The following is a 24,295-nucleotide window of genomic DNA, read 5'->3' as shown; positions in this document are numbered from 1 at the left end:
CAAGATGTCTCTCAGTAACCCCTAGCAGCTCTGCTTTAGTACCATCATGTAGGGGTCTCTCTCAAATACATGTGTGTGTGCATATGTGTAATTTTTTTCTTTTAATTAATTTTGTCTGCTTTCTCTTCTGTTTCTCAGATTTTTTTCAGATGTTATTTTGGACTGGAAGGAACTGAAACAGAGGCAGCTGCACCAGGTGGAGAAGTTTGGACCAAGAAAACCCTCTAAGAATCACACAGAAGCAAAACCCTTGGGTCTTGTGTCAGGCTACGTGTGCATTCTTCAAAGGACTTCAAGTTTCCAAGAGCATTGCTTCACAACCTTTGAAAGGCTTTCAGGATCATTGTTTAAAGGTGCTGCACAACCTCGTGTGCTTTCTATATTTTCCTTTGTGGTAATTGTTTTCCTCTCTGAACTGAATGCAGCACAGCTTATCTGCCACAGCTGGCAAGCAGAACAGCAACAGCTAATTCACATCTAACTATTGCCACCCACACAACATTTATCCTCATCTGAGTACTACAAACAGGCCTGCAGAACAGTATCATGTTGTCTTAAAGAGGTAATAAATACAGTCTACAATTAATATTAGTCACCCAGTTCAGGATTTTAATATATGTCATTTTCATAATTGGCAACCTGTGAAATAGAATTTAATGCACCTGAATCACCAAGTGATGAGAAAAGAAGTGGAGAAATAAAAAGCAGAGTAGATTGAGACAACAAGTAATTGGTGGTTCTTGGCATGCTCTTTTTATAAAAGAAACCCAACATAAATTTTCAGAAAAATAGTCCTGTTACACTTGTTAGGCTAATCATTGCTTTTCTTTTTGACTTTGACTGCCAGGTGACTATTATGTTTATACTTAATTCCCTTTCTTGTCCACAATGACAGTAAGAATGTTGAGAAATTATCAGTTAAAAAAAAAGTAATCTTTTTCAAAGAAAAAGGATTAATGGGAGCCAGTCCTACGTATGTGCAGAATTAAATTTCAGTAACAGAATTTCTTGTGTGTAAATTCAAGCACATTGACAAAATGAAGACATCAATCTCAGGATTTTTTAAAAATTATATGTAGTAGATTGCTCTGGGTTTAATCCTTAAATGGTGTGGTGCAAAAACAAGAAAAGAGATGGTTCAAAAAGCCCAATAAACTTCAGTTGTATTAATCTGTATCAAGCTACAATATGGATGTAGAGAAAAATAGACAGCCAAGATAGTATTTTCTGAAGTTGATTTTATATTTGACTCTGGGTACACTGCTTCTGCTCTGGACTTTACATAAGGCTGCTATAGACTTTTTTTGGCTATAGCAAAAGCCATATGGTCTGGCTACCAAAATTAGATTCTGCTTAGCTTACAGCCTACAGAGGCTCCAGCAGCTGTGCTACCAACCTTTGAGAGGAGGAAGGAAAGGGCTTTCCTTTGCATCACTCAGTCACAGCCCACAAAACATCCCTGTTTTTGCATGTGCTGCTTGCAGTTACCTACTGTCACACCTCAGCTCCTCTGCTGCCACCCAGGACCTGGCTGTGAATTAAAGCTGCCTTGTCTTACCATTTTAACGTCTCCTTGTCCAAACTGTTTTGTCTGCCTCGTTTTTCTGCATTTTTTCAGCAGGAGAACATCATCACATGAAATTAAAATACCTTGTGCATGAATCTTTCAGGCAAGGGAGCAGCTGTGGTAACTAAACATTGAGAATCTGATCTTCTTCACAGTCTCTGATATTGTGAGGATAGAGCTCTTCAAATTCAGCACTGCTGCAAATCCCAACAAAACTCTAAAAAATGCATTGCCCTAATGAATCACTGTAGGAAACTACCACTGAGCCAGACCAGAGAGACTTCAGGACTACCTGGAGGAGGCCCATCTACAACCTGTGATTTCTTTCTCAGTCTGGGTTTTTTATAGACACTGTAATTCAGCAACATTTAGCTCAGAGGCTTTTTGGTTCTCAGTGTGTGATTATATAAAAATGTATCACTTTGTAAAGCCAGTAGGATATACAGTTGGGGGAAAAGTGCACATTGTTAGTAAAATGAGAAATCAGTTGGTTTGAGTTTTTTTAATTTAACATAGGTTTGTTCTGCATGAAAATCACAACTGTCTCATCTGCAACAGGACTCTGACATGCGAAAGTTCATGGTGCTCAGAGATGAAAAGTGACCTGACCCGCTGTGCTGACAGAAGCCCGAGCTGAACCTGCAGCTGTCCTACAAAGCAGCTTTTGCACATGCTGCATGAGCCAGAAGAGAGCAAAGCTGCCACAGTGGCACAAAGCTTTGCTGTGGGAGCCGTGACCCCTCTGGAACGGCTCCGTGCACGCGCTGCCGGCAGGAATGATGTCTCAGCAGTGCCCAGCAAATACAGCTGTGGGTAGGAGTTTCTGCGTCAAAAGGAGGCACACACTTTACACAGGGTGTAATTAAGCTGTAAATCTCATTGCCACAGAAATTTGTGGATGCCAGACTTTCACATTTCCCTGAAAAGCAAGGAAATTCAAATGGAAAAGGGGAATTAAACACAGAGATACCAGGAAATCTTTGAGCAGAGGCTCACTGGAGGCTGGGAATGGTGTGGGGAAGCAGTTCTCTCATGTTTGCATTTACTTATCACTTTTTGCTGGGCAATTGCTATTAGCAAGAGTCTCTTCATCCTTTAAGTATTACTGACAGCATCCATCAACAGCTCTGGAAAGAGCTGGCTTCAGTCCTCTGCTCTGCCACATGCTTTCTGTGTAACCTGGTTTTCCTTCCTTCAGGGGAAAACAGAAATTTCTAACCTCCCACAGAGTTGAAAACTGCTTGCATTAGGCTTGGGAAGTGCTTAGAAATGCAGGGTAGGGTGTGGGCTGGTGTCTGGTGTTGCTGTGGAACTGGGCCCTGTTGACAGACTCAGACTCATGGTGGCCAGACTGCCACAGGCCCATGGTGGATGTCTGTGGCAGTGATGGTGGTGGGGCTGCTCCAGCACCTGGTTTTTCATGTGACCAAGTTTATGGCAGATGTGACCCCTTGGGCTTCAGCCCCAGCAAGAGTTTGGAAGCCACAGGGAGTGGTGTGGGCTTGAAGCAAATGGATATCTATGTAGTCCATAAAAGCAATGTAATTTTAAGTTTGCTGCTGTAGAGGACTAATGATAACTGGACAATGTCTAAACAATGTAGCAAAACTGGATTTATTTAAAAAAATAAAAAGATCAGTTTTCCTTAGTGCCTCATTCAGCTGAACAGGAATTTCACTCTTATCAATTCTGCTTTCTTAGACAAGTTAGTGGCCTTAACTTAGCATAAAATCACAGGTGCATTTTCTTCTTTCTTCTAACCTTACTCCCTCTGACAGATGTCCTTTGGGGCACTGCTTCCATGGCTCAGTGCTGCCACTGCCGTAGCTCTCCCAACAGGAGACGCTGGACCTTCTCAGAGCAGCAGCAATTAAACACACTGCAGGAAATAATTGATAGAGAGACTGTCTTCTGGAATGGAAGCAGGGCTCTGCCCAAAAGTCTGTCAAAATTTCAGTAGTGAAACAGAGATGGGAGTGGTTGTTCCCCCCACTAGCAACCCATGTCTCTGACCTCAGTTGACACTGACAACCCTGTGACAAATGCCTGTGATAACCACGGTCTCTGATGAGTACTTTTATCTACCCTGCAGATACCATAACTGGAAAGGGAGATGAAGGAGAGTCAGTTTATGGTCCTACTTTTGAAGATTTGTCTCCCCAGCTATCTGACTGTGCAAATGGTGAATTTCCACAAAAATCAAGTTGTTGATCTGATCTTATTCACATAACAACCTGGGAATTGCTTTTCATCTCCCTAAAGCAAAAACGTTTGGTTTTCAGTCAGAATTATAATCTGCTTGTATTAGGAAGATTGCTTTAGTGAAAACACTTTTTGATCTGTAACCTTGTCTCTGTCCTCTTATGCTCCCTGCCTGAGGCTTAGCTCCACCAGCCCCTTGTCCTTGCCTAAATGACAGCTGATGGTCACCCACAGCCTTCTTCAAATACTCACCTTTGTGGACAGGACCCTAGAAGTGCAGAAGCAGATTAGCTACAGATCTCCAGGCACACCTACCACCTGTTTAAATGCCTTTAAAGGAATTGAAGTATGTCAGCTTTAACTCTACATTTCCTGGACCTCAGGCAGCTTCTCAGGCTTGGGCAAGCATTAGCCATTGCTGCCAGCAGTCTCAACTCCGTTGGTGGAAGGGGAGTTCTGAATCATATAAAACCCTGGAAGTAGAGGAATTACAAACATGACCTAAATTTAACAGAAAATGTTCCCTCGTACTGACATAAAGTAATAAAATGTAAATAAAAAAAAGAAAATTCTAACTTCTGATATTTAAGAAAAACAACTCATATAATTGACATAGGCATTTGGGATTTTCTGTTTAGATTAAATGCTACCCATTAAGACACTTTATGACAGTTAAAGCACTCTTGAAAATTATTTATGTTCCCTTATATAAAAGCTTTCCCACTGGCAATGGTGCAAACCATTTGAGCAGGCTGGGCAGCAGCCAACACTGAGATCAGAAATGCTAAGTGCAGCTGAAAAGTTTCTTTCCCAAGATGCTGAAGAGTCTGCCTGTGAGGAGAATCTGCTCTCACCTCAGGTCCCAGGTCCCAGGTTGGATGGAGCAAAATGCAGTAGCGCTGCCAAGCAGAAAAGCTGCTGGAGGTGGAAGCCTGGTGTGTGGGATTTAAGGCATTAAATGCTATGAGCTTCCTGGAGTGGAAAGAAAAAGGCAAAAGTCACTTCTTTGATGCTGGAGCTCCTGGAACAGGAGCAAGCCCAGGCTCCCAGGGCATACATATCCCTGAGAACATAACATAAGCTGGTATTGGAAAAAAATCAGGACTGGCTGTTGAATTGTTTTCAAGGTGGGTGTCACCAAGGACTTAAAATTTTACAAATCCTCTTTTCCAGCAATGTTATCCAATGTATTTGTACTAGAGCTCATCTTGCACCTTTTTTATGACCCATAGATTTACTTGATTTACACATCACGTAGAAAAAGTTTGCATGTACCCAGGCACCTCTGCACACAGAGGAGCTGTGGCAGCTCGCATACACTGTTTGACTCCAGCTCCATCATCCTCCCCCAGGCAGAACTTGCGTTTTCCCTGTGCTACTCAGGAAAGAAACTGCCATGTCATGAGGGAAAAAACTGCTTCAGTAATTTTAAGGTGGATTTCATTTGGAATCGGTCAGCCTTGAATGTGTCCCTGCAAGAGTTTTGTTACCCATATTGCACATAGTCCATGTTGATGCATTAAAGGAGGAGATTGCTACTTCTTGTTCTCCCCCTCTTTAATTAAAAGTTGCTTTCCACCCTTAAGAAAGGTGTTCCCTTGCGTATGCCTTTCTATTTTTTTAGGTTGCTTTCCCGATACTTCCCGCAAACCTACTTTACCCAGAGGGCAGAGGACAAAAAACTTTGATTTCTGAAAAGGGTGAGTGATGCCTCTGTCAGCCAGTAATGTTCTGGGAGAATCTGTGCTTGGCACCAGTCTGGGCACTGCAACCAGCCCCTGCTGGAATTAATGGGACACAACCTCCTTTCACTGTAATGAGATGAGAGGACCAAGGCAGTTACAAAGACTCGCTCGTATGGGAGCATTGTGTCAAAGGACAAAACATCGACTCCAAAATTAGTCTGCTGAAGTAATTTTGCAAGCCATAAGGCAGAGTAACTGTTTGGTTAAAGTTTACCATTTTTATGAATCAGTTTCTGAGAAAGGATCTCAAACAAGGTAACAAGAATTAAAAAAAATAACAGAGAAAAATAAAATCTAAATATGATTTTCTTCAATTTCCCTGAAGCTTGTTGAAAGCTTGATGGGGGTCTTGACTGCTCATTGTGATCAAGGCAGATGGTGATGGAGGATGACAGGATCAGTGGACCCCCTGCTCCCCACCCCAAAGCCAGGCTCCTCTCCACAGAAAAGGAAGTCAAGTCCTTGCCATAATCCCCCAAACCCAAGCACACTCAATGCTTGCTTCTCCCTGGTCATCACTCTTGAGAGTAATTTCTCTCTCTCACAAATCCTTTCCCAGCCAGAGTGGAGGATCCTCTTCACCTCCTCACAGCTCTCTCCCATCACCTGCCTCCTCTCCTCACCCTGGAAAAAATCTTCTACTGTAGGAGCACCCTGGCCTCCTTAACTCAGTACCTGTTCTCCATTTATTCAGCTCTGTCATCTTATTTAGATAAAGTATCCTGCTCTCCCTCCTGTGCAAGTTGCCAAGAGCTGGGAGCAGCTGTGTATCCCACCCCAGCCAGCCATGTCCTGCCCTCACAGCCCTGACTGTGCTCATGGCAGCCTTGTCCTCTGCCACTGGCCGTGGCATGAGGGGAGGCAGAGCTGAGCCTGTGCTTGGAGCACCCCCTCTGCCTCCTACCTTCCCATCTGTACAGTGGCAATAATCACAAGCAGCCATGGGGAATTGCCATGATCAGTATCTTGAGCTACTCTAGTGAGAGTCATTACAGACCAACAACAGGGATCCAGAGTGCTTTTTTATGGGTACATTTTCATTAGCTTCTTTACTGGCTAAAAGATGGATTTAAACCAGACTTTGCTGGCATAAGACTCAGTGAAACCTCTGAGGGAAAGGAAAAAGGTGAGAGCAAAAGAAGGAAAGAGAGCTTGAGGGAGCTGGTAAAAGGGACTTGTACAGTGGATAGCAGCAAAGGGAGCACCACAACTGCAGCCCTTCATCCCCCAACTCTTTCCCTGGATGAGAGCTTCTCCATCCATAGCAAAGGAAGAGGAATTCCTGGGATGGCCAACAAGAGTCACCATAGAAACAGCTCACAGTTCCACATCACCTTCCAGCCAGCACTCTACCTGGACAAGAAATATTTTACTCAAGCTAGAAAACCCTATGGCAAAACTAAGGAAGCTGCCAGGGCATCTCCAGGACCAAAGGTTCCAAACTCATGGCTGCAGACCTCAGTGTCAGCTCAAGGTAGGCCCTGACAGACAGGGAGGCGTTTCACAAAACCTCCAGGCTCTTCTCTGCCCTCACAAGCTGAAAAACATTGTTTTAGCAAATGCATACTAGAAGTTTGTTCTCAGTAGATTAACATAAAGGACTAGCCTGATAAAATTGTTCAATTTTCAGGAATGTAATAAACAAGATTATTGCTTTGAGCAGTTTGTTTGGTGGAAGAGAACAAAATATTTAAGTATTACCACAGAAAGAACAATTCACAGTGTAGTTTCCATGTTACCACACCATGCAGAAAGACAGCATCTTTAACAGTAGCAAAATAGCACAACTTTCAAACCTACAGAGAACAAACCAAAAGCTGGATATATTCACAACCAGCAACATTCACTTCAAGTTGCCGCCTTGCCACCAGCTCTGTGCAATCTGAAAGGTGTAGGATCCCTGATCTTATAGCCAGGCCCTCCTAAACCTGAGGAAACAAAATGAAGCCACAGTGTACAACAAGGACAGCCAGGTACTTTCCAGGCTCTGCTCTGTTCAGATTTTCTGATGTTCCCACTTGGACAAGGGATGCTTGCAGCATCCTCCTTGCTTGGTACCACTCTTCTGGATGTGGTGGGGTGGGCTGGCATACAGTACAAAGCTTTATGGAGCTCTGCTGGCATCCATCGCCGTGCCGGCACCTGCAGGAGGCACAGCTTGTCCTCCCACAGCGTGGGAGAAGGACAGGCTGAAAATCACAGAGATCACAAAATGTTGGACTGTTTTCAGGAATCAGATTAGTGCTGTGAAGGAAGGAAATGAAGGATATTTCACAGGGAGTCACTTCTAATACTGTCACTTCTCACAGTGTCTCCTGACTTCATCTCAAAAGTACTGGCCATTTGTAACTGGGGCACATGGAACAGCACTTGCTTCTTTAAATAAATGTAGCTGCATAAAGTCATAGTATTTTCACCTCTCCTAAAATGCCAGCTGGAGGCTACTTAATCAAAAACTGACAGCACTCACTGTGAAGAACTTTCTGAAGAGTGTAGTGAGTGTAGCCTGTCAATAGGAAACAGGTGCCTGGGTTTTAATGGCCCCACACAAAACAGAGCTTGGCTTTGGATGGAGAAGGATCCCATGGGCACTTTCGCCCTCCTGTAGGCAAGTGATCAAGGACATGGAGATCTGGAGGCTGTACCCACTTATAACAAAAGGCCTACAGTAGCCTGCAAGATAATTAACTGTGGGACCTTCGGTTCATGATTCCCAGATGATTTTCTTGCCTGCTGTAAGGCAGAGCATTATTTCCCACTCAGCTTTTTACAGACCATGATGACTTTCACTTACAGCAAAAATAAAACCATGTCATCTTGCACATGTGAATTGCTTGGAAACTTTTTTTGGCTTAAAAAGAAATGTTCACAAGGTATCAAAAAGTATTTTTACAGGAGAAGAGAAAAAGACCTATGAACATATCTCAGCACACCTAAAATTTATGGGAAACGGTATTAATATGATTATATAGTTATAAGCATTGATATGATAAAATGACATCTCAGACAAAAAAAGAAGAAAAATATATTTGTAGGACTGTGGCCTCAGTGAAGGCCAAACATTTGATCCTGCTCTGACTACTGTAAACTAAAAGTAATGTCCTTGAAATCAGGTTGGCTGCATGAGGCTAAAACCAGGAAATGCTAAAGCAGGCAGAAGATTTAAGTAATTATTTATAGCAGATGGTCTCAATTAAAAAGAAAGTGACTACTGTCACTGAAACAGAGGAAAATATTGTTTATAAAGTTATTGCAATACTGTTAAGGTTATGTTTGGATGTAAATATAGAATCCAAAATGACTGCCAGTGTCAGTGATTTCTTGCATGCAAGATCACTCTGACACACAGGGCAGAGCTAGTGCATGGATGGCTCCAGGGGAGAAGGTGTATCAAAGATCAAAATGCAGGCTGGAAGGAGAGGCCATAACCGAGTGCCCTGGATGTTCAAAGGAAAGAGCTGGGATGCAAACACAAGGCTAAACCAGCCCTGCTGTGCCAGGACAACCTAGATACCATCAGAGTGCAGCTCTTCCACCCCTACTCCCTGCTCTGCCAAGAGTGCTGAGTGACCTTTGCTCCTGGGCTCACTGCATGAGCTGCTAAATCTCATAGAACAGCACCAGGGTAAGATGGGGAAGACTGAATTAGGGAAGTATTTGAAGAGACCTGATTTTGTCCAAGTTTAAGTCCACAATTTCATGAAAAGTAATGACCTTAAATTTACTTGCTAAAAGGGAACGAATTTAGCAAATCAGCAAATGTTTAATTGAATGCCTGAAGAGGGCATAGACCCAGAGTGATCTCCAGAGGCTCTGAGGATAAAGATCATGTTAATTTTAGCAAGGGAATTTGGGTTTTTCTTTAGTGATGATACAAAACAAGAAGATTATTTAACCTAAAATACCATTGTATATCTGCAGCTAGCTAAGAAGCCTGTAAGACATTTCATCCTTCCATTTTCTAAAGCATTCTGCAATCTATACACAGACTATTATATAGGAATTAAATCTTCTGTAGGAACATTTCAAATCAATCTGCCTTGAGTAATTTTTTTCACTTCATAGTTCTGGGTTAAATATTAAAATAGACTGTGATATTTTCTTCATAAAACCCCACATTTCCTGACAAATTACTTTTTGTAAGTAACAGAGACTACTGCTATAAAAAGATGTGGTTTTGCATGCTCAGTATTAAGACAGAGGTTAGTGGTACTTACTTCTTGCAAGGATTTTAAATTATATTCAGATGATAAAAGTCAGGAAAACAATTTCAGTTCTGAAAACTATCAAGGACAATGTTAGTAGGCCAGTTAATTGATTTTTTATTTGCTGTTGGTTTGGTCACCCATGGCAGGTCTGCTCTGCGGCTGCCACTCCAGTGTCTCCAGTGTTCCACAAGAGATCAAAGCAGAACACAGCATGTGATTTGAGTCCAAATGACCTGATCTGAGCAGATGTCAGAGCCCAGAAACTCATTATCCGGCAGTGGGCAATGTTCAGGGACTCTGAGGGCAGACAAATGCCTCATCACATCAAGTACCAGAAAGCCGATGCTGCGCCAAAAGGCGCAGACCTGGTGACAAGGATGATGGCTGGATGTACAGCTGGATGTTATACAGACAGGATCTAGGACAGCAATGCATGGGAAGTGGGCAGGGGACAAGTGGCTGTAGTTACACCACATGAAAAAAGTTATGACGAGAAGAGAAGGGTAAAACCAGGAAATATTTTGAATTTCAGGCATAACAATTCTTCAGGCAAGCCATAATTACTGTATTTGCATTGGTCATGGCAGGACACTCTGCCAGAAAAAAGCATGGTAAAATCTTTGATCCAGTATTAAGAGGTCACCTAAAGAAACAAGTGTGTCTTTCAAGCCTGGTTCCCTAGTGCCTGCAAGTTGGAGTCCAAGGCTATGAGCAATGAAACAGAAATGGAATATTCATCTTAATCCAAAATGATAATTCGTGACATATTTTCTCCTACAACGTACATCTCTGTTCAAGCCACTAGGAATACACTGCTGCCTCTCAGAGTGCCATACCAGAGAAATAGCACACACAAACATCCAGAGGACATGCAAGTCCAGAGGCAAGCCATAGGGTCTCCACGAAGTCAGGAAATTCAGGGGCAGTTGGCAAATGAGGAGGTAAAGACTTTCATTGTCAGCTGCTGGGTTTGGAGAAGTTCCCTTCCCAGCAACCATATTAAAAAACTCCCTTCTACAAAGAACAGCTGGCAGCAACATGCATTCTGAGAAAACTATTATCTTACTGGATTACTGAAGTGTTTCATTTACGTAATGTGTCACTGCTGTAAGAAAAACTGGTATCTTTCAAGTTGTGCTTTATTGTGATTTCTTTAAAGTTTATGAGCTTCTTACTCCAGCAAAACACTCTCTTAGACACTGCTTTAAATGAAAAGTGATGAAAGAAACCCTCAGACTACACACCAGTTTTCTTAACACAGGCGTATGTGTTAAAAGCACAAGGACATTGTGTTAATACAGCACAGACAGTCGGCTCCAGTCATTCCCCCCTACTTATTCAAGCACTAATGAGACAAAAGTTGGAGGCCAAAGTCATTATCTACAAGGTAGTTTACCTAATCTGTGGCCAGAGGGTTTCTGAATCTGATCCAGGAGGGCTGCTAAAGCCGGCAGAAATTGTTAGTGTGGCTCTTCAGCTGTGTGGGTACTCCACATGGATCTGGGGAAGCCCTGGGATCTCTGAAGTATATGTTCATTTTCATGGTATCAGACAGACCTCTGACAACATATTTCACCTTGCTACAGACCAACCTCACCTTCCTTTTTAGACTATCACAGCTACAGCTTTCTGTTATTGCCCTTCATATACTGTATTGCTTGGGATACCCTTCACTAATTCACTGTGAAGTGGATTAGTGACCCCCATCTATAAGTCAGACAAAAAATCCTGGGGAATTTTCTGGCCACCAGTTCCAGGGAGGAAAAAAAGGTACTTGGTGGGATTGGTTTTGACAGAACTTTACTGATAGTATCAACAATGCAGCACATCAAATGCATCAGAATGATGTAGTACAGCTATTGCACGAAGAAAATGCATAAGTGGAATGATTTTACAAACTTTATAGAAAAAAATCTTGATACTGTAATTCTCATAAGATTTAAGAAGTTAAGAGGCAGTAATGGATGTCCAGATCAACAGAGCTCAATTGTGCCTGTACCTCAGTTTCTGTGTGGGAAGAAGCACTGGTCCAGGCTAACAGGGCACAGCAAGAGCACAGGTGAGTGGGACCCAAGGCCAGGCACAGGCAGCCCACAGGTGTTACATCTCAGGCAGGGGCCAGATGCAAAACCCTCAGAACAAAAACATCTACTGAGAAAAAGTTGTGGAGACCCTCCTGAAGTTCCTTCATTTGAAAACCTCCCAGGCTGACCAAGGCATTTTTACCAGCCAGCCTTGAGGACACAGCTAAACTCCTAGGGAATATGCTCCTGCCCTGACACAGGCCAAAGCCCACTGTATTACACTATCACCAACTAAAAAATGCACATTAAAAATACAGTAAATGAATGTACTGTTGCAAGAACTCCATCTAAACATTAGCCTTATTTTCCTTTGGTCATCTAAATCAGCCTGTCCTCATTCTCTGGTTGGCTGCAGCTGCACAGGTGAAAGGTTTATTCTTTCCACCCCATCTTAACCCTACCTGTTGCCTTCTATTCTTCTCAAGACATGTCTCTGGCTTGCCTTAGGCTAAAAGCATCAGCCTGTATCTCTATCTCTAAAAGAGTTAAGAAAATATTTTTAACATTATTTTATTATCACTAACTACTCTATTATTTTATTTGTTCCTTATGTTAAAGGCAGCCTTTCCACTCCACCTGGTGGGGCTGAGTGAGTGCCTGTAACAGAGAATTCTTGTGTACCAAACACAGCTCCACCTTGCCTGCCTCAGGCAAGCAGCTGGAATAGTGCAGGTGCCAATGTCCTCATCCAGAATTCCTGCTGGGGACAGACACATAGACATCTAAATACACCCCTGACGTCATGCAGCACAGCATGCACCACCCTGGATGTGCCTGGGGCCATATCCAGCCCTGGCTGGACACACCCCTACAGCAGGATTTACTGCCATACCTGCCCCAGGATAAAGGACAACAAAGGTTACAAAGCTCTGGGCACAAGAGTCAACGCAGTATCTCTGAACAATTCCCCACTCTGGTGAACACCACCAGGACACAATAATGCATCATTATGTAATGGTAACAAAGACCTCAAAACCTCCTTGGATGCTGTGTTTCCCCTGCTAAAACACCCACCACATATTTATATTTCACATGCACTTCTCTTTCCATGCACTTGAAATGACAGTATGGAAATGAGAACCAATGTTTACAAAATGAAGAAAATATATATTCCTTTCAGTTTATCTTCTGAATTTTGTTTTTCATTTACTGCTGTCATCCTAAACTGCTATACACTCCTGTGGAATCTCTTCAATCTACTATCACATCTTGCCAAGCACCAATTGATACAACACAATCTGCTCCAAATCCTGGGCATTTGCTGTGTTTCAAATGTGCTTCCCTAAAATGGGCATATGCAGACCCTTAGGTTTTGCCCATTTTGTCAAGGATTTGACATAATTTTCCAGTAATGCAGTGCTTAGAACTCCTTAGAGATTCAAAACAGATTCAAAACCCTTACTAACCACTAAGTATATAACAGTGCAATGAGAACTGAATGCAGTGATGAATGTGGTGTTTTAAACCCAACAACAACAACCCAGACTGCCATGATCCTGCTGACTGTATGCTGCAACAAAGTCCCAAGATGCTGACTATAAGAAAAAACAGACAAACCACATTTATCTTTTCCCTGGATTCCCACCAGCCCCCAGAATGATAAACATGTTTTCACTGACTTGTGGAGATATGCTCACCCCTGCTAGAAGTCTTAGCTCTATTTTTTCACGTACTTCATTTTCTCCCACTTTTTCCATGCACATAAATGCTGATTAGAGTCTTGTCTTTTATCTTATTTAACTTAACTGTCCTATTACTTCCACAAAAGAAGAGATTTTAGTATGCACTCCTAAAGAAATGTAGATTACAGCAACCATTACACTTCATGTCCAGCACATCAACAGAACTGCCACTGCAATCCCTCATAAAACTCTGATAACTGCTGAAGATATAGTTAACCCACAAGACCTGCAAAAAACAAAACCTGAGTTCAAATAGTACCACGAGTTTAGTGAAATCACAGTAGACCCTCTGAATCAAGCCCTGATCTGAGCAGAAGACCCTTGTCCCAGAAGGACATAAATATCTCTGCAGGTATGGCCACGAGGGATGAGTGGAATCCATAGAAAACTCCCTTACTCCATGCTGCAATTTTGGTTATATTGCAATTTTTACTTATGCTGCTCCTCAACTTATGCTGTTTATTCAAAGTAGAACAGAAATATCATATTTTAATAATCTGTGTGAAAAGTATTTCTTATTAAAAGGCCAGAAACTATCATCATACTGTAGAAATAACAAAATTATTTTACACTACCACTCCAGTAAAAATGGAGAATGAGAGATAACTAAAGTCAGCACGCGACTTCAGTTTCCTTATCACTTTTCAGAACTAAATTCTGATGTTACTGACATTTACATACAACAGAACATGCTTGGTCATTTTAATGCAGCTGTTACAAGCTTCCAGTTCGTACCACAAAATTGATTCTCTTTTGTTTCTTTGCAGACTCTTCTTTTTTATGTTTTCTCCCTGAGGCTTGTTTGCAGGAAGGCAAACCATTAGCCATCCTGCTGGCTAGTAGAAAGCACCACAATATATGACAGCACAGAACCTTGCCAGAAAGCTCTGTACCCAAATTATTTATTACCAGCAGCCCTACAGGCCCCTCCATAGCTAACACAGTAACCATGATAGGTAGCTTGACTTAAAACTTCTGTATTTGTATTGGTCTCAAGGCAATAGAACACCTTCAAGAAAGCAAAATGGGAAGATTAAGCTAGGAATTTATTTGGCAGTTTCCTCTTTACTGCTGAAGTCCAGCTCACACTTAGGAGAACCAAGGGGGAATTGTCCTGATTATAACTCCTTTCTTCCGTTTGTCCTTTGTCTTAGACCATAATAAAATTTGCTTTATAGCTCTAGCTTAGCTCTCTTTGAATACAAGCACACATGAATGTTTGCATTGGTTTCCCAACATTCACCTGTGTTGGCACTGCATAAAATGCTGAAGCAGATTTACACAAATAAACTTTTATTTGCAGAGTCCACTGACGATGATATATATCGACTCAAGCTGCCTCAGGGAGAAACAAAGGACAGAGAAAATGTGATCGGCACAGGGTGAACTCTACCCGGTGTTTTGGGGGGAATCACTGATTCTTAAAATCACTTAGGTTGGAAACATCCTTTGAGTCCAACTGCAAACCTGGCACTGCCAAGTTTACAAAAAGAAGTGGTGGGATGACCAAGGAGCCTTCTCCAGGTGCTCTCTACAGCGCAGCTGTAAAGATACGGGTTACAATTTGTGCCACACTTCCCTTCTAATATTGCAACCATTTCATCCTGGACCTAGACAAACTCCCACTTTGCAGCTTCCACGTGTGATGGCACCAATGCTGCTGGGAGACAACACTTTGCAAGTGCTGCTCTTTCCTCATCCTGGGACCCCTGCGAACACCGTCACAGACAACAGCTGTGGCCCGTAGCCACAGGCAGCTGGTGTGGGCCGGTGGGAGCATCTCTCTCCCCACTACCCAGTGCGAACCCCAGAGGCGACACCGCCGTCCCCGGAACCAGCACAGACCCGCTGCCGCGCGCGGGAAGCGGGAAAAGCGAACCAGAGCGCCTCTGCCCCGCCCCCGGCCTCGCCCCCAGCCAATGAGAGGACCCAGCGGGGAGGGGGCGGGACCTCCGTGGTGACGTTTCCGCACGTGACGCGCGGGAATTGCTCCCTCCCGGGGACGCGGGGGGTCACGTGGGGGAGCAACGCCGCAACGCGGACCGTTCCATTACCCGCCGGATGGGGGGGGGGGGGCACGAGGAAGCCGGGAGGAACCACAGCGCCGCCGCGGGCAGGGGGCGGGGCCAGCTCGGGGCGCTCCCGTGACGTGACGCGGCGCGGGGCGGCGGCGCGCAGCGGGAGCGGAGCGGAGCGGGGCAGGGAAGGGAAGTGCCGAGCAGGAGCAGGAGCGGGAGCCGCAGCCCCCTCGTTTCACCGCATCGCCACCATGGGCCGGACACTTACGACATTTACGTTCCCGCTCGCCGTCGTTTCCGTGGCGTGCTGCCTCTGCGGGCTGGCCGCGATCGCAACGGCGACCGACCGTGAGTGATCCGCGCCCTCCCCCCTCCTTTCCTCGGGAGCTGCTGACGGGGCAGCCCCGCCCCGTGCCCGGCGCTGTGGGGGGCGAGGCGGGCTCCGCGCACCGAGCCCGGCGGGGCTGTCCGTCGGTGCGCGCCTGCTGCCGGACCCTCCGAAGGCGGGAGCGCCGCGGAGCCCCGGGACCCCCGGGAGCCGCCCTGCGTTCCCCCGGCGCTCGTTCGGCCGCCGCCGCTTCCTGGGCGCAGCGGCCGCAGCCCGCTGAGCTTTTGGGCCGCTCTCCTGCTCGCGCGGGTCTGGGACCCGTTATCCTGGGTTATCCCCCCTTGGGGCAGGGAGCCGGTGCCAGGGAACCGTGCGCGGCTGCTTCGCGCACCCTTGGAACGCTTCTGGGAGCGGGGGTGCCTTGGTGCAGCCGTGTCGTTCTGGCCCTGCCGCCGCGTGTTCCTCAAACCGCTGTGAGCCCCGTTACTCGTCCCGCGGGTTTGCCCACAGCCCGGGCCCCGTGAGCTGTTTGCCAAAGTGTTTGCGGGGCCGAGAGCCCCGAAATGTGACGCGAGCCCCAAAACGCGGAGACGGCAACAAAAAAGACAAAACAAAAAGTTGTCTGGAGGCGCTTCAGTGTTCCCTGGTCGAGTTCCGTGGTGGCGCTGGCTGCAGCCGTGGGTACCCGGTCACCGCTGCTGCAGCCCGTAGGGATCTCCTGCAGCCCTGCCCCGCCGGCGGGATGCGGGACACCCTGCGGGAGCGGCAGCCTGGGCTGCCCCGGGACTGCTCCGCCGGGGGCTAGCACAAAATTGCTAACAAAATCGCTCCGCTGCGACGGGAGAGGGCGCTGTTGGGCCGGCAGGCCAGACCCCTCCCGTGGCTCCTGGTTTCCTCCTCCAGTGAAAGGGGAGTATCCGAATTTACCCTGTGCGAGAGCCAGTACAGCGGGTTTATCTTGGGAGCAAACGTCATCTTGGCTAGGCTGAAAAGCTGAGTTCGTGGTATCAGAGTCTTTTTCTTTTTGTTTTTTTTTTCTTCAGTGAAGTGCAGGCATCTGCTGATGGGGAGAGTTGGGGAACTTGTTATCCCATGTAAAAGACCCCACAGAACCTTTTACAGCAGGAGGTGTCATTGAGGCGATGTTTGAGACCCTGCCACAGATTCTGAAGTTAACAGCTCATTGATAAAAAATCTCATCTTTGACTCTTGCAAATCTGATGCTTCCCCATGTTAGTCTGGGAGGGCTGTTCTTGAAACTAAATTAGAAGTCCTAGTGTACCTGGTATAAGTTGGCTTTACCAGCTGTCTTCCTGCCTTAACAGATGTGCTGTGCTAAATTTTCCACATACCAGTGAGGAATCTACAAAAGTGAAGGTTATTCACTTGTCAGAGGCTGTTGTGTGTGCTGTGATCATTCCTCAGATGTATATCCATCATAATTGACTGATTTTTCCCCCCCTGAAATCTGTTATTGAGAAACAATCATAGAGCTCTTGAAGTGCTTTGAGTGCTGCCTTCCTGAAGGGAATAGGGCAGCTCTTACAGACCTCACTGATGCAAACCCACAAAGGTCTTTTCATATCTTCTTATGTGAAAGGAAATGTGACAGCCTTTCTGACCTGATAGTAGAGCCATAACCAAGAGAAAGCCTGAATCCACAAGGCCTTACTTCAGATAGTCAGGTTAGTTAATGTACTTGTAGTTGTTATTTGAGAGGTAAATGAGCGTGCTGCCTGCCAAAGATCTGTGGATAGCAGCATTCCTTTCATGGAGAAAAGTGAAAGGTCACCCCTAGGTGCCTGGAGTGGGTGGATATGATGTGAAATGTGCTGGAGAGCATGCAACAGAAGGAGTTGTGGGTTGTATGTGGGTTTGCTGAGTATGATGGCTGTATGAGTAAGTCTCAATTAAAACTAATGTGGTAAAACTGTAGATTATGAGACGATCTTACTTGATCCAGTTAATGGATGTTTTGTTGTGTTTTTAAGGTAACAATGTTTGACCTGAGATTAACGTAAAAAAGCAGCTGGACTGGTTAGGTTGCTGGCTTCTGCTGTGATCAAGATACAAATAGATTGACTTTTTTCTGCTCTCCTTTTTATGCATGTGTACATGCATTTCTCCAGGTTCTTGTCTTTATTTCCCATACTTTGATTGTTTTCTACTGTATTTATAGCCAGCTGCTTTACCTAAAGCTCAGGTTCAGTCTCAGTGAGGCTGGGAAGCAGTGCTCTGTACCTAGTGCTCTCCTGTGTAAAGCATGCACAGTTTCTGCTTGGACAGTAGGGTTCTTCTTACTCCAGTTTGCTTTGAGGAATCTTCAGTTGCCAGTTGAATGCAGGCTTGATTGGGCTGTCTGTGACAAGATTTTTCATGTATTCACTCATGCAATTTTTGATGTTAGTATGGTGGATTCAAAAGCTTTGTAATTTCAAACTCAAACTACAGTAGAACTCGGTGCTGTATGAAATTCCTAAAGCTTTGCCTGCTGATGTTTTGTTGGGTTGGATTTTAGTTCAATGCTGTCATTAATCTCTCTAATGTAACTATTTTTTCATAGCTTCCACAGTTTCTCCTTCTACCAGTGTTACTGTGCCCAATGTCACTGTAACACCTGCTTCCAATGTCACTGTAACACCCACCAATGCCACCACACCGTCTTCCAATGCCACCACAGCATCTTCCAATGTGACCACCGCGTCTTCCAATGCTACTACAGCCAGTTCTGCCACCACTCCTCCTACTCCTATAGGTAATACAGAAGCACTGAACTCAGAATGGCAGGAAATTAGGAGCTGGTGAATAGCAGGAAAGACAGGGGCTTCTTCCAAAGTTCACTGTAGTAGCTTGGCTACTAAAAATCTGATGTGCAGAATGCATAAAAGGTTACAAGGTTTGGAAGAAGTGTATTTTAGAAAACTTAGTTATGTTGGCAGGAAGCATTTTCTGTGTTAAAATATTGGCTCTGTGGTAATTGAATTAGTAATTGCCACTAATTATGAATTCTTAGGAGTTTGGGGTTTTTTTGGTTGTTTTTCTCAAAAATTTCTCTGCCATCTCCACAGTAAAATTATTTTTTAAAAAGTCACCTACTCTCTAAAAACTTGCTCAAGGGAGCTGGGGGGTAACAAGTCAGTACTTGATTAGCCTCAGAACAGCCTAATGTATAGTATTGTGATGTGATTAGCTTTGAGTAAACCCACTGATGTTGACACTTGTCCCAGGCCCCTAGTGGAATACTGATTAATTTTTAGTAATACTAATCTTTAGGGGAGGGGGAGAGGTCAGAGACCCAGCTTATGTGGCTTGATTATTAAAGTTTTTAGGAGACAGTTTTCTTTTAGGTGAGTGGTTTTATTCCAATGATGGCATTCACACTTAGTGTTTGGAGGACAGGAGAAGAAAGAGTGTGTATCTCCTGTCTTGAGGTATTAGATTTGCTACTTTTTTAGTACAATTAATACTAACTGATTCTAATGAAAGTTTAATGAAAGTCCTTTGCCTTGATACAGATTCTCAGTTGTCTTGTAGCAGATCTCTTGATTCTTGTTAAAATACCAGCATTTAAATGAGTGCTTGAAAAAATAGTTGATTTGTCTGAACAAAGAATCACTGATCTGTGGAGAACCTTGAAGTATTTAGGTAACAGTAGTAAGCAAGTTTGAAAATAATCCTTGTTGCACCACCTTGGCTTAATGCCATGCAGTTCACCACCTAAATTGTGTGGGATACAGACTGGGGGCAAAGGTTGTCCTTGTTAAAGCAAAACAGGAAAAATCATTTGTATGGGAACGTCAGTGCTTGCAGACTTTGCTTTGGAGTTCATGGTGTGTATGTACTGTCTTCTCTCAAACAGCCAACGTCACCAATGCAACTACTCATGCTCCTCTGCCTAAAACTACCGTGACTTCAGCCACCACGCCAGCCACTGCTGCAGGTAAGGCTACAACTGCCACAATTAAAGTGTTAATTGCTCATAAATCAGGGTGCTTTCTAGGTGTTATCTTGAAAGACTCACCAAGTGACACCATTAAAGTAGTATCTGTGTGTCAGGTGTTGTCACTTCTAACTTAATGGCAAGTCTAATTTTGTTAAGGTGATGTATGCAAGTAGCAAGGTTATAAAGCCTGAGAAATAGAGCTAATTGGTGAGATGTGAAAAGTTAGAAACATGTTGGTCAAAAGAGATCAGCTGGATGATTTTAATGGTATGGTTGGAACTCCCTTGTTAACTCCCCTGTCTTTGGGAGGTCATACTTTGTTTTTGCAGCATAATAATAATGGGATGGGTTTCTTTTTATTTTTGTTCGATGAAATTGTGCTACAGTGATGGGAGTAAGCTGAAGTATTTTATTTTCAAGTCTGTCCTAAGTATGCCATTTCATAAAAAGGTCTCACAAAGCAAAGCTCTTTAAAACTACCCATCAGCAGATGGCTGTTATTTCCAGCTTTGTATTTGTGACTTCAGCTGGTTTTTTAACCCTAACTCTTGGGGTAAAGTACAGTAGATGGAAGATAACAATTTGTGTTAAATTTAAGCAAAAAAAACAAAAAAAACAAACAAACAAAAAAAAAAAAACCTGGAGGAAGGAGCAGCAACTGGAGAAGGGCTTTGGCTTTTTGAAGTACAAATAAAGTCCAGCTGGGTATTGCTCAGTTTTGAGATCCAGAGCGGTTTGTCTATAAATAGCTCTAGCCTTGTACAAACAGAATTTAATCAGAATTTCAGTACCAGTAATCTAAATTCAGATGCTGGCATGGCTTCACTTTCAATTATTTTTTGTTTTCTTATTGGTGTTTTGATTTTTTGAGTAATCCTAATACAAGGAATCCAGCACTAAAATCAGTAGAACTGTTGTGAGCATCGTGCACTTACAGTTTCTAATTTGGTGTTTAACAGGTTCAAATACTACTGTTACTACTGTGGCTCCTGTACCTGTTCCACGCAAATCTACGTTTGATGCTGCGAGTTTCATAGGTGGAATTGTCCTTGTTCTGGGTCTGCAGGCTGTTATTTTCTTTCTGTACAAATTCTGCAGATCTAAAGACCGAAATTACCACACGCTTTAGGACCTGCCCCTTGGTAATGGACTAGTAGCCCAACACCTGTAGTTCACTGAACCAAAATATTTTCTGTTGCTCGTGGAAGACAGCAGTTCATAATATCCTTTAAATCTCTAAAAGAAGACTTCAAATGAATATTTTTGCAACATTATACTTGGCAAGAAGTGATATGAATCTCTTCAACAGGATTACTTGCAATATGCTGCATGGGTTCTAATGGCTGTTTTATTTTCCTTTAGTGGCTGCTGATGTGGGACTTTTCTTGATATGCCAAATGTAGAATGTTCAGAGATTCTTATTCAGTGGCAACACTGTCCAGTAGACAATCTTAAAATTACTTATTCTGAAGGCTAATATAAACAACACCTGATACAGTATCCCTTCAGTTTTATCAAGATGTGAATTATTGGTGACTGATTTCAGGGAGTGAAATAGGTTTGTAGTAGCTTATGGCTCTTACAGTGTGTTGCTAGAAAGATGGACAAAAATGTAGAATTAGATAATGTCTTAACAGAATAGCATAACCCTTTTTTTTTTTTTTTTTTTCACAAGAATAAGAGTTGCCTCATAAAATACTTCATTCCAAACAGAATTCCTTTGCCATTTCCAATTAATGTTGAGGGTGGATGTAGGAATAATCCTTCTAATGGGGAAATAAATATTAGTGCCTTAAAAGACTAAATTTCAGTATAGCATGTCCCAGCTATATCAAAGATAAATAGAACTTCCAAGTATTTACTTTACATAGGAATATAGAATACATGTGACTTGAGCATTCCAGTTTAAAAAAAAAATTTCCCTAGAATCACTGTCCCTTAGTGATTTTGTTTTAGAGTAAGGAGTACGGTACAGCAATGTTCAGCCACAAGCAGAAGCTTTGGCTTGTTTACCTTTTGTTCTGGCCTGCAAAGGCCAACCATAAAACTAGTGACATAATTCAGTTCACTCCCTGTATAAAAAGGCAACAGCTTACATTTATACTTGAAATACTGATGTGTGGGAAATCCTGATGTTTTTGTTATTCAAACGGTTCTTAAAACTCGTTGCAATTAATTTCAGGAGCTTGGGTTGTTGTTGTTTTTCTTTATTACCCTCCTGTATGTCTGCTTGCTGAGGGAGCAGTTAAGGGTTGTTCAGAGGATCTGCTGATTTGATCCTAGTCAGGATTGCTGTAATCCTGAGACCACAGGCTACAGCTTTTTTCTGTCCCTTATCCCCTTCTTGGCTTCAGGTTCGTGTCACCTTGCAGTGAACTGGTTAAGGAAATCTATTCAGCCAAATAGTTCAGGGCTTTTTTTTTTTTTCTTTCTTGGCTGGGTCAGCCATGTGATCTGAGTATCAAAGGTACGTCATCTCCAACGCAGACTGACTTGAGCACCTGTGAAAATAAACCCACAGGAAAAGTGGAAGTAGAGATAAAATCAAGTAGTGGAGGTAGCACATAATGCGTAGCTTCTGATGATATCCCTTGATCATCAGTTTTGGGATAACCTGTAGTACTGTCTTACTAGCTCTGACTTGACTGGAATTTGGCACCCAATACAAAAATAGCAGATATGGCAGTGGGACTTGAATTATGAAGCAAATTAAATGCATTTCAGTTGGAAACTTGAGATGTACAGTGTTGCTTTCTTTTGTTCTTCTAGTTTGAATGGCATTGTTTCTATTGTGCTGCATAGAAAACTCAAATTGCTACAAAGTGCACAGGTTGCTCACCAGTACTGTATCTTTGAGTTCATTAGCTTTTGGTTTTCTAAACAAAAATAAGACAATCAGCTCAGGTTTATGAAAACAGCAGTGAGCAGCCAGTTTTCAGCAACAGCATGTGTGTGAGCTAGATGGTATATCCTTGGCCTTATTGTGAAATCATTTAAATCTGTCCTTTCCCTATCTAAGAACTATCTTACTGCATTTGTTAAAAAAAAAAATCCATGAGCTTGTATTCTGTGCTTTGAAGTGAACAAGATCCTCTTTTGAAATATGACAGCACAGCGAAGCAAACTACATCTAGTATACAACTTTGGCCTCAAAGGGCTCTTTTGGAAAACTTGCAGAAAAGTCCTACTGAACACTTTATAGCATGGAAAACACTGCCACAAAGAGGTTGCTCTGTAAAATGTTGCTGAAATGCTTATTCATGAGCTTTGCTTATCCTGATTTAGGTTGCTGATAAAGTATGCTGGTAAAGCAAACTAAAAATAATGTTTAAAGTGCCTTAAAATTGCTTACTTGTTTGCCTCAAATTTTGTTTTAAAGGGTAGAAGGGGTACCTTGCCTTAGTTACTAAATTTGTTGTGGTGCCAGCAATTGCCATTTTCCAAGACTTTAGGAAACCCAGGATCTCTGGCATATACAAATGCCTCTCTGAAAAACTCAAGTTTGTGCTGTATCAATTTAGTCACATTCTGGAAGGCCTGCACTACACACCTCTTGCTCATTAGCCTTGCCTGCAAGGTGTAATTCCACAGTTCAGAGTTGTGGCTTGAATTGTTTCCCTTTTAGTTGTCTGGGGGTAGGGGAGGCTGGGTTATACATCTTCACCATGTGCTTGGCTGCCTCACTGTTGAAAGCAATTACTCCTCTGTGAAATGCAGTATCAGCTGGTGTGTGCTGTGTACTAGCAAAAAAATGAAGTAACAACTTGCAGTTTTTCTTGGCCTTGTGTTTTGAAGTGGAAGGTAGCTCATAGATCTGTAGTTGTACTTGCCCCTAAATCAGTTTTAGGCACTGAATCTTAGTGACTCTTCAAGTTATCTGGCTTTTTCTTGAAGCCAATTTGTGCAAATATCAAGCTGTTACCTTAAGAATGTTCTCTGCAAGTGTTGCTGTAAAAGTTTGTATCTTGTCTTCAGTGGAAGAAAACTGAAGCAGTTGTAATCGCAAAACCAAATTGATAAATAAAATCTGTTGAATGGAATTTTACCTGTGAACTTCTTTTAATGTGAGCAGTCCCCAAGAGGAATGTCTGCTTGGTGACTGGGAGATGAGCTGTTTCCCGTGGGAATTGAGAAATACTAAGGGAAAGAGGAAGAATGCAAGGTTTGAAGAGTTAGTTCCCCTAAAAATAATAGTAACTTTGTGTTTGACATTACTGATTCAGATTTAGAATTATCTCAAAAAGAATTTTCATTCAGGTCATGTTTTTCCATGTTGGCTTAATTTTTGTTTTCTGCTTAAAGCCAAAGAGGAGCAATGTGTGCATTAAGTGTTACGCTTGGAACAATCTGTGAGACTTAATACTCCTCCTTCTAAGCAAAGTTTGTGATACTGGATGTCAGGTGGAAGAGGGGCTGCTGTGTTTGCACAGAGGCTGTTAGAACTTTAACGAAAAAGCTACTGCTCTGAGGCTTATTTCTTTTCTGATTGCATAGAACCATGGGGTGGTTGCTATTGGC

At 43.2% G+C, this 24,295-nt stretch overlaps 1 protein-coding gene across 1 annotated transcript; it reads left to right on the top strand.

The window, feature by feature from the left end:
• Window positions 1-15,642: 15,642 nt before the first annotated feature.
• Window positions 15,643-23,817, top strand: CD164 (CD164 molecule). The gene is made up of 4 exons (XM_084202345.1): window positions 15,643-15,854; window positions 18,398-18,589; window positions 19,694-19,774; window positions 20,737-23,817. Exons 1-4 carry the CDS (start codon window positions 15,758-15,760, stop codon window positions 20,904-20,906), a joined length of 540 nt encoding a protein of 179 aa, XP_084058471.1. The 5' UTR covers window positions 15,643-15,757; the 3' UTR covers window positions 20,907-23,817.
• Window positions 23,818-24,295: the final 478 nt, after the last annotated feature.

Source organism: Fringilla coelebs, assembly GCF_963513975.1.
Source record: "Fringilla coelebs genome assembly, chromosome: 3".
Lineage (NCBI taxonomy): Eukaryota > Metazoa > Chordata > Aves > Passeriformes > Fringillidae > Fringilla > Fringilla coelebs.
Note: the sequence above shows the minus strand (reverse complement) of the source record. Positions and strands in the feature narration are given on the sequence as shown.

Excerpts from the sequence above, each read along its gene's own strand:
- CD164 (XM_084202345.1), top strand. The coding sequence starts at position 15,758 with ATGGGCCGGACACTTACGACATTTACGTTCCCGCTCGCCGTCGTTTCC. Across the intron at positions 15,855-18,397 it reads GATCGCAACGGCGACCGACC|CTTCCACAGTTTCTCCTTCT; the intron begins GTGAGTGATCCG and ends ATTTTTTCATAG. Across the intron at positions 18,590-19,693 it reads CACTCCTCCTACTCCTATAG|CCAACGTCACCAATGCAACT; the intron begins GTAATACAGAAG and ends TCTCTCAAACAG.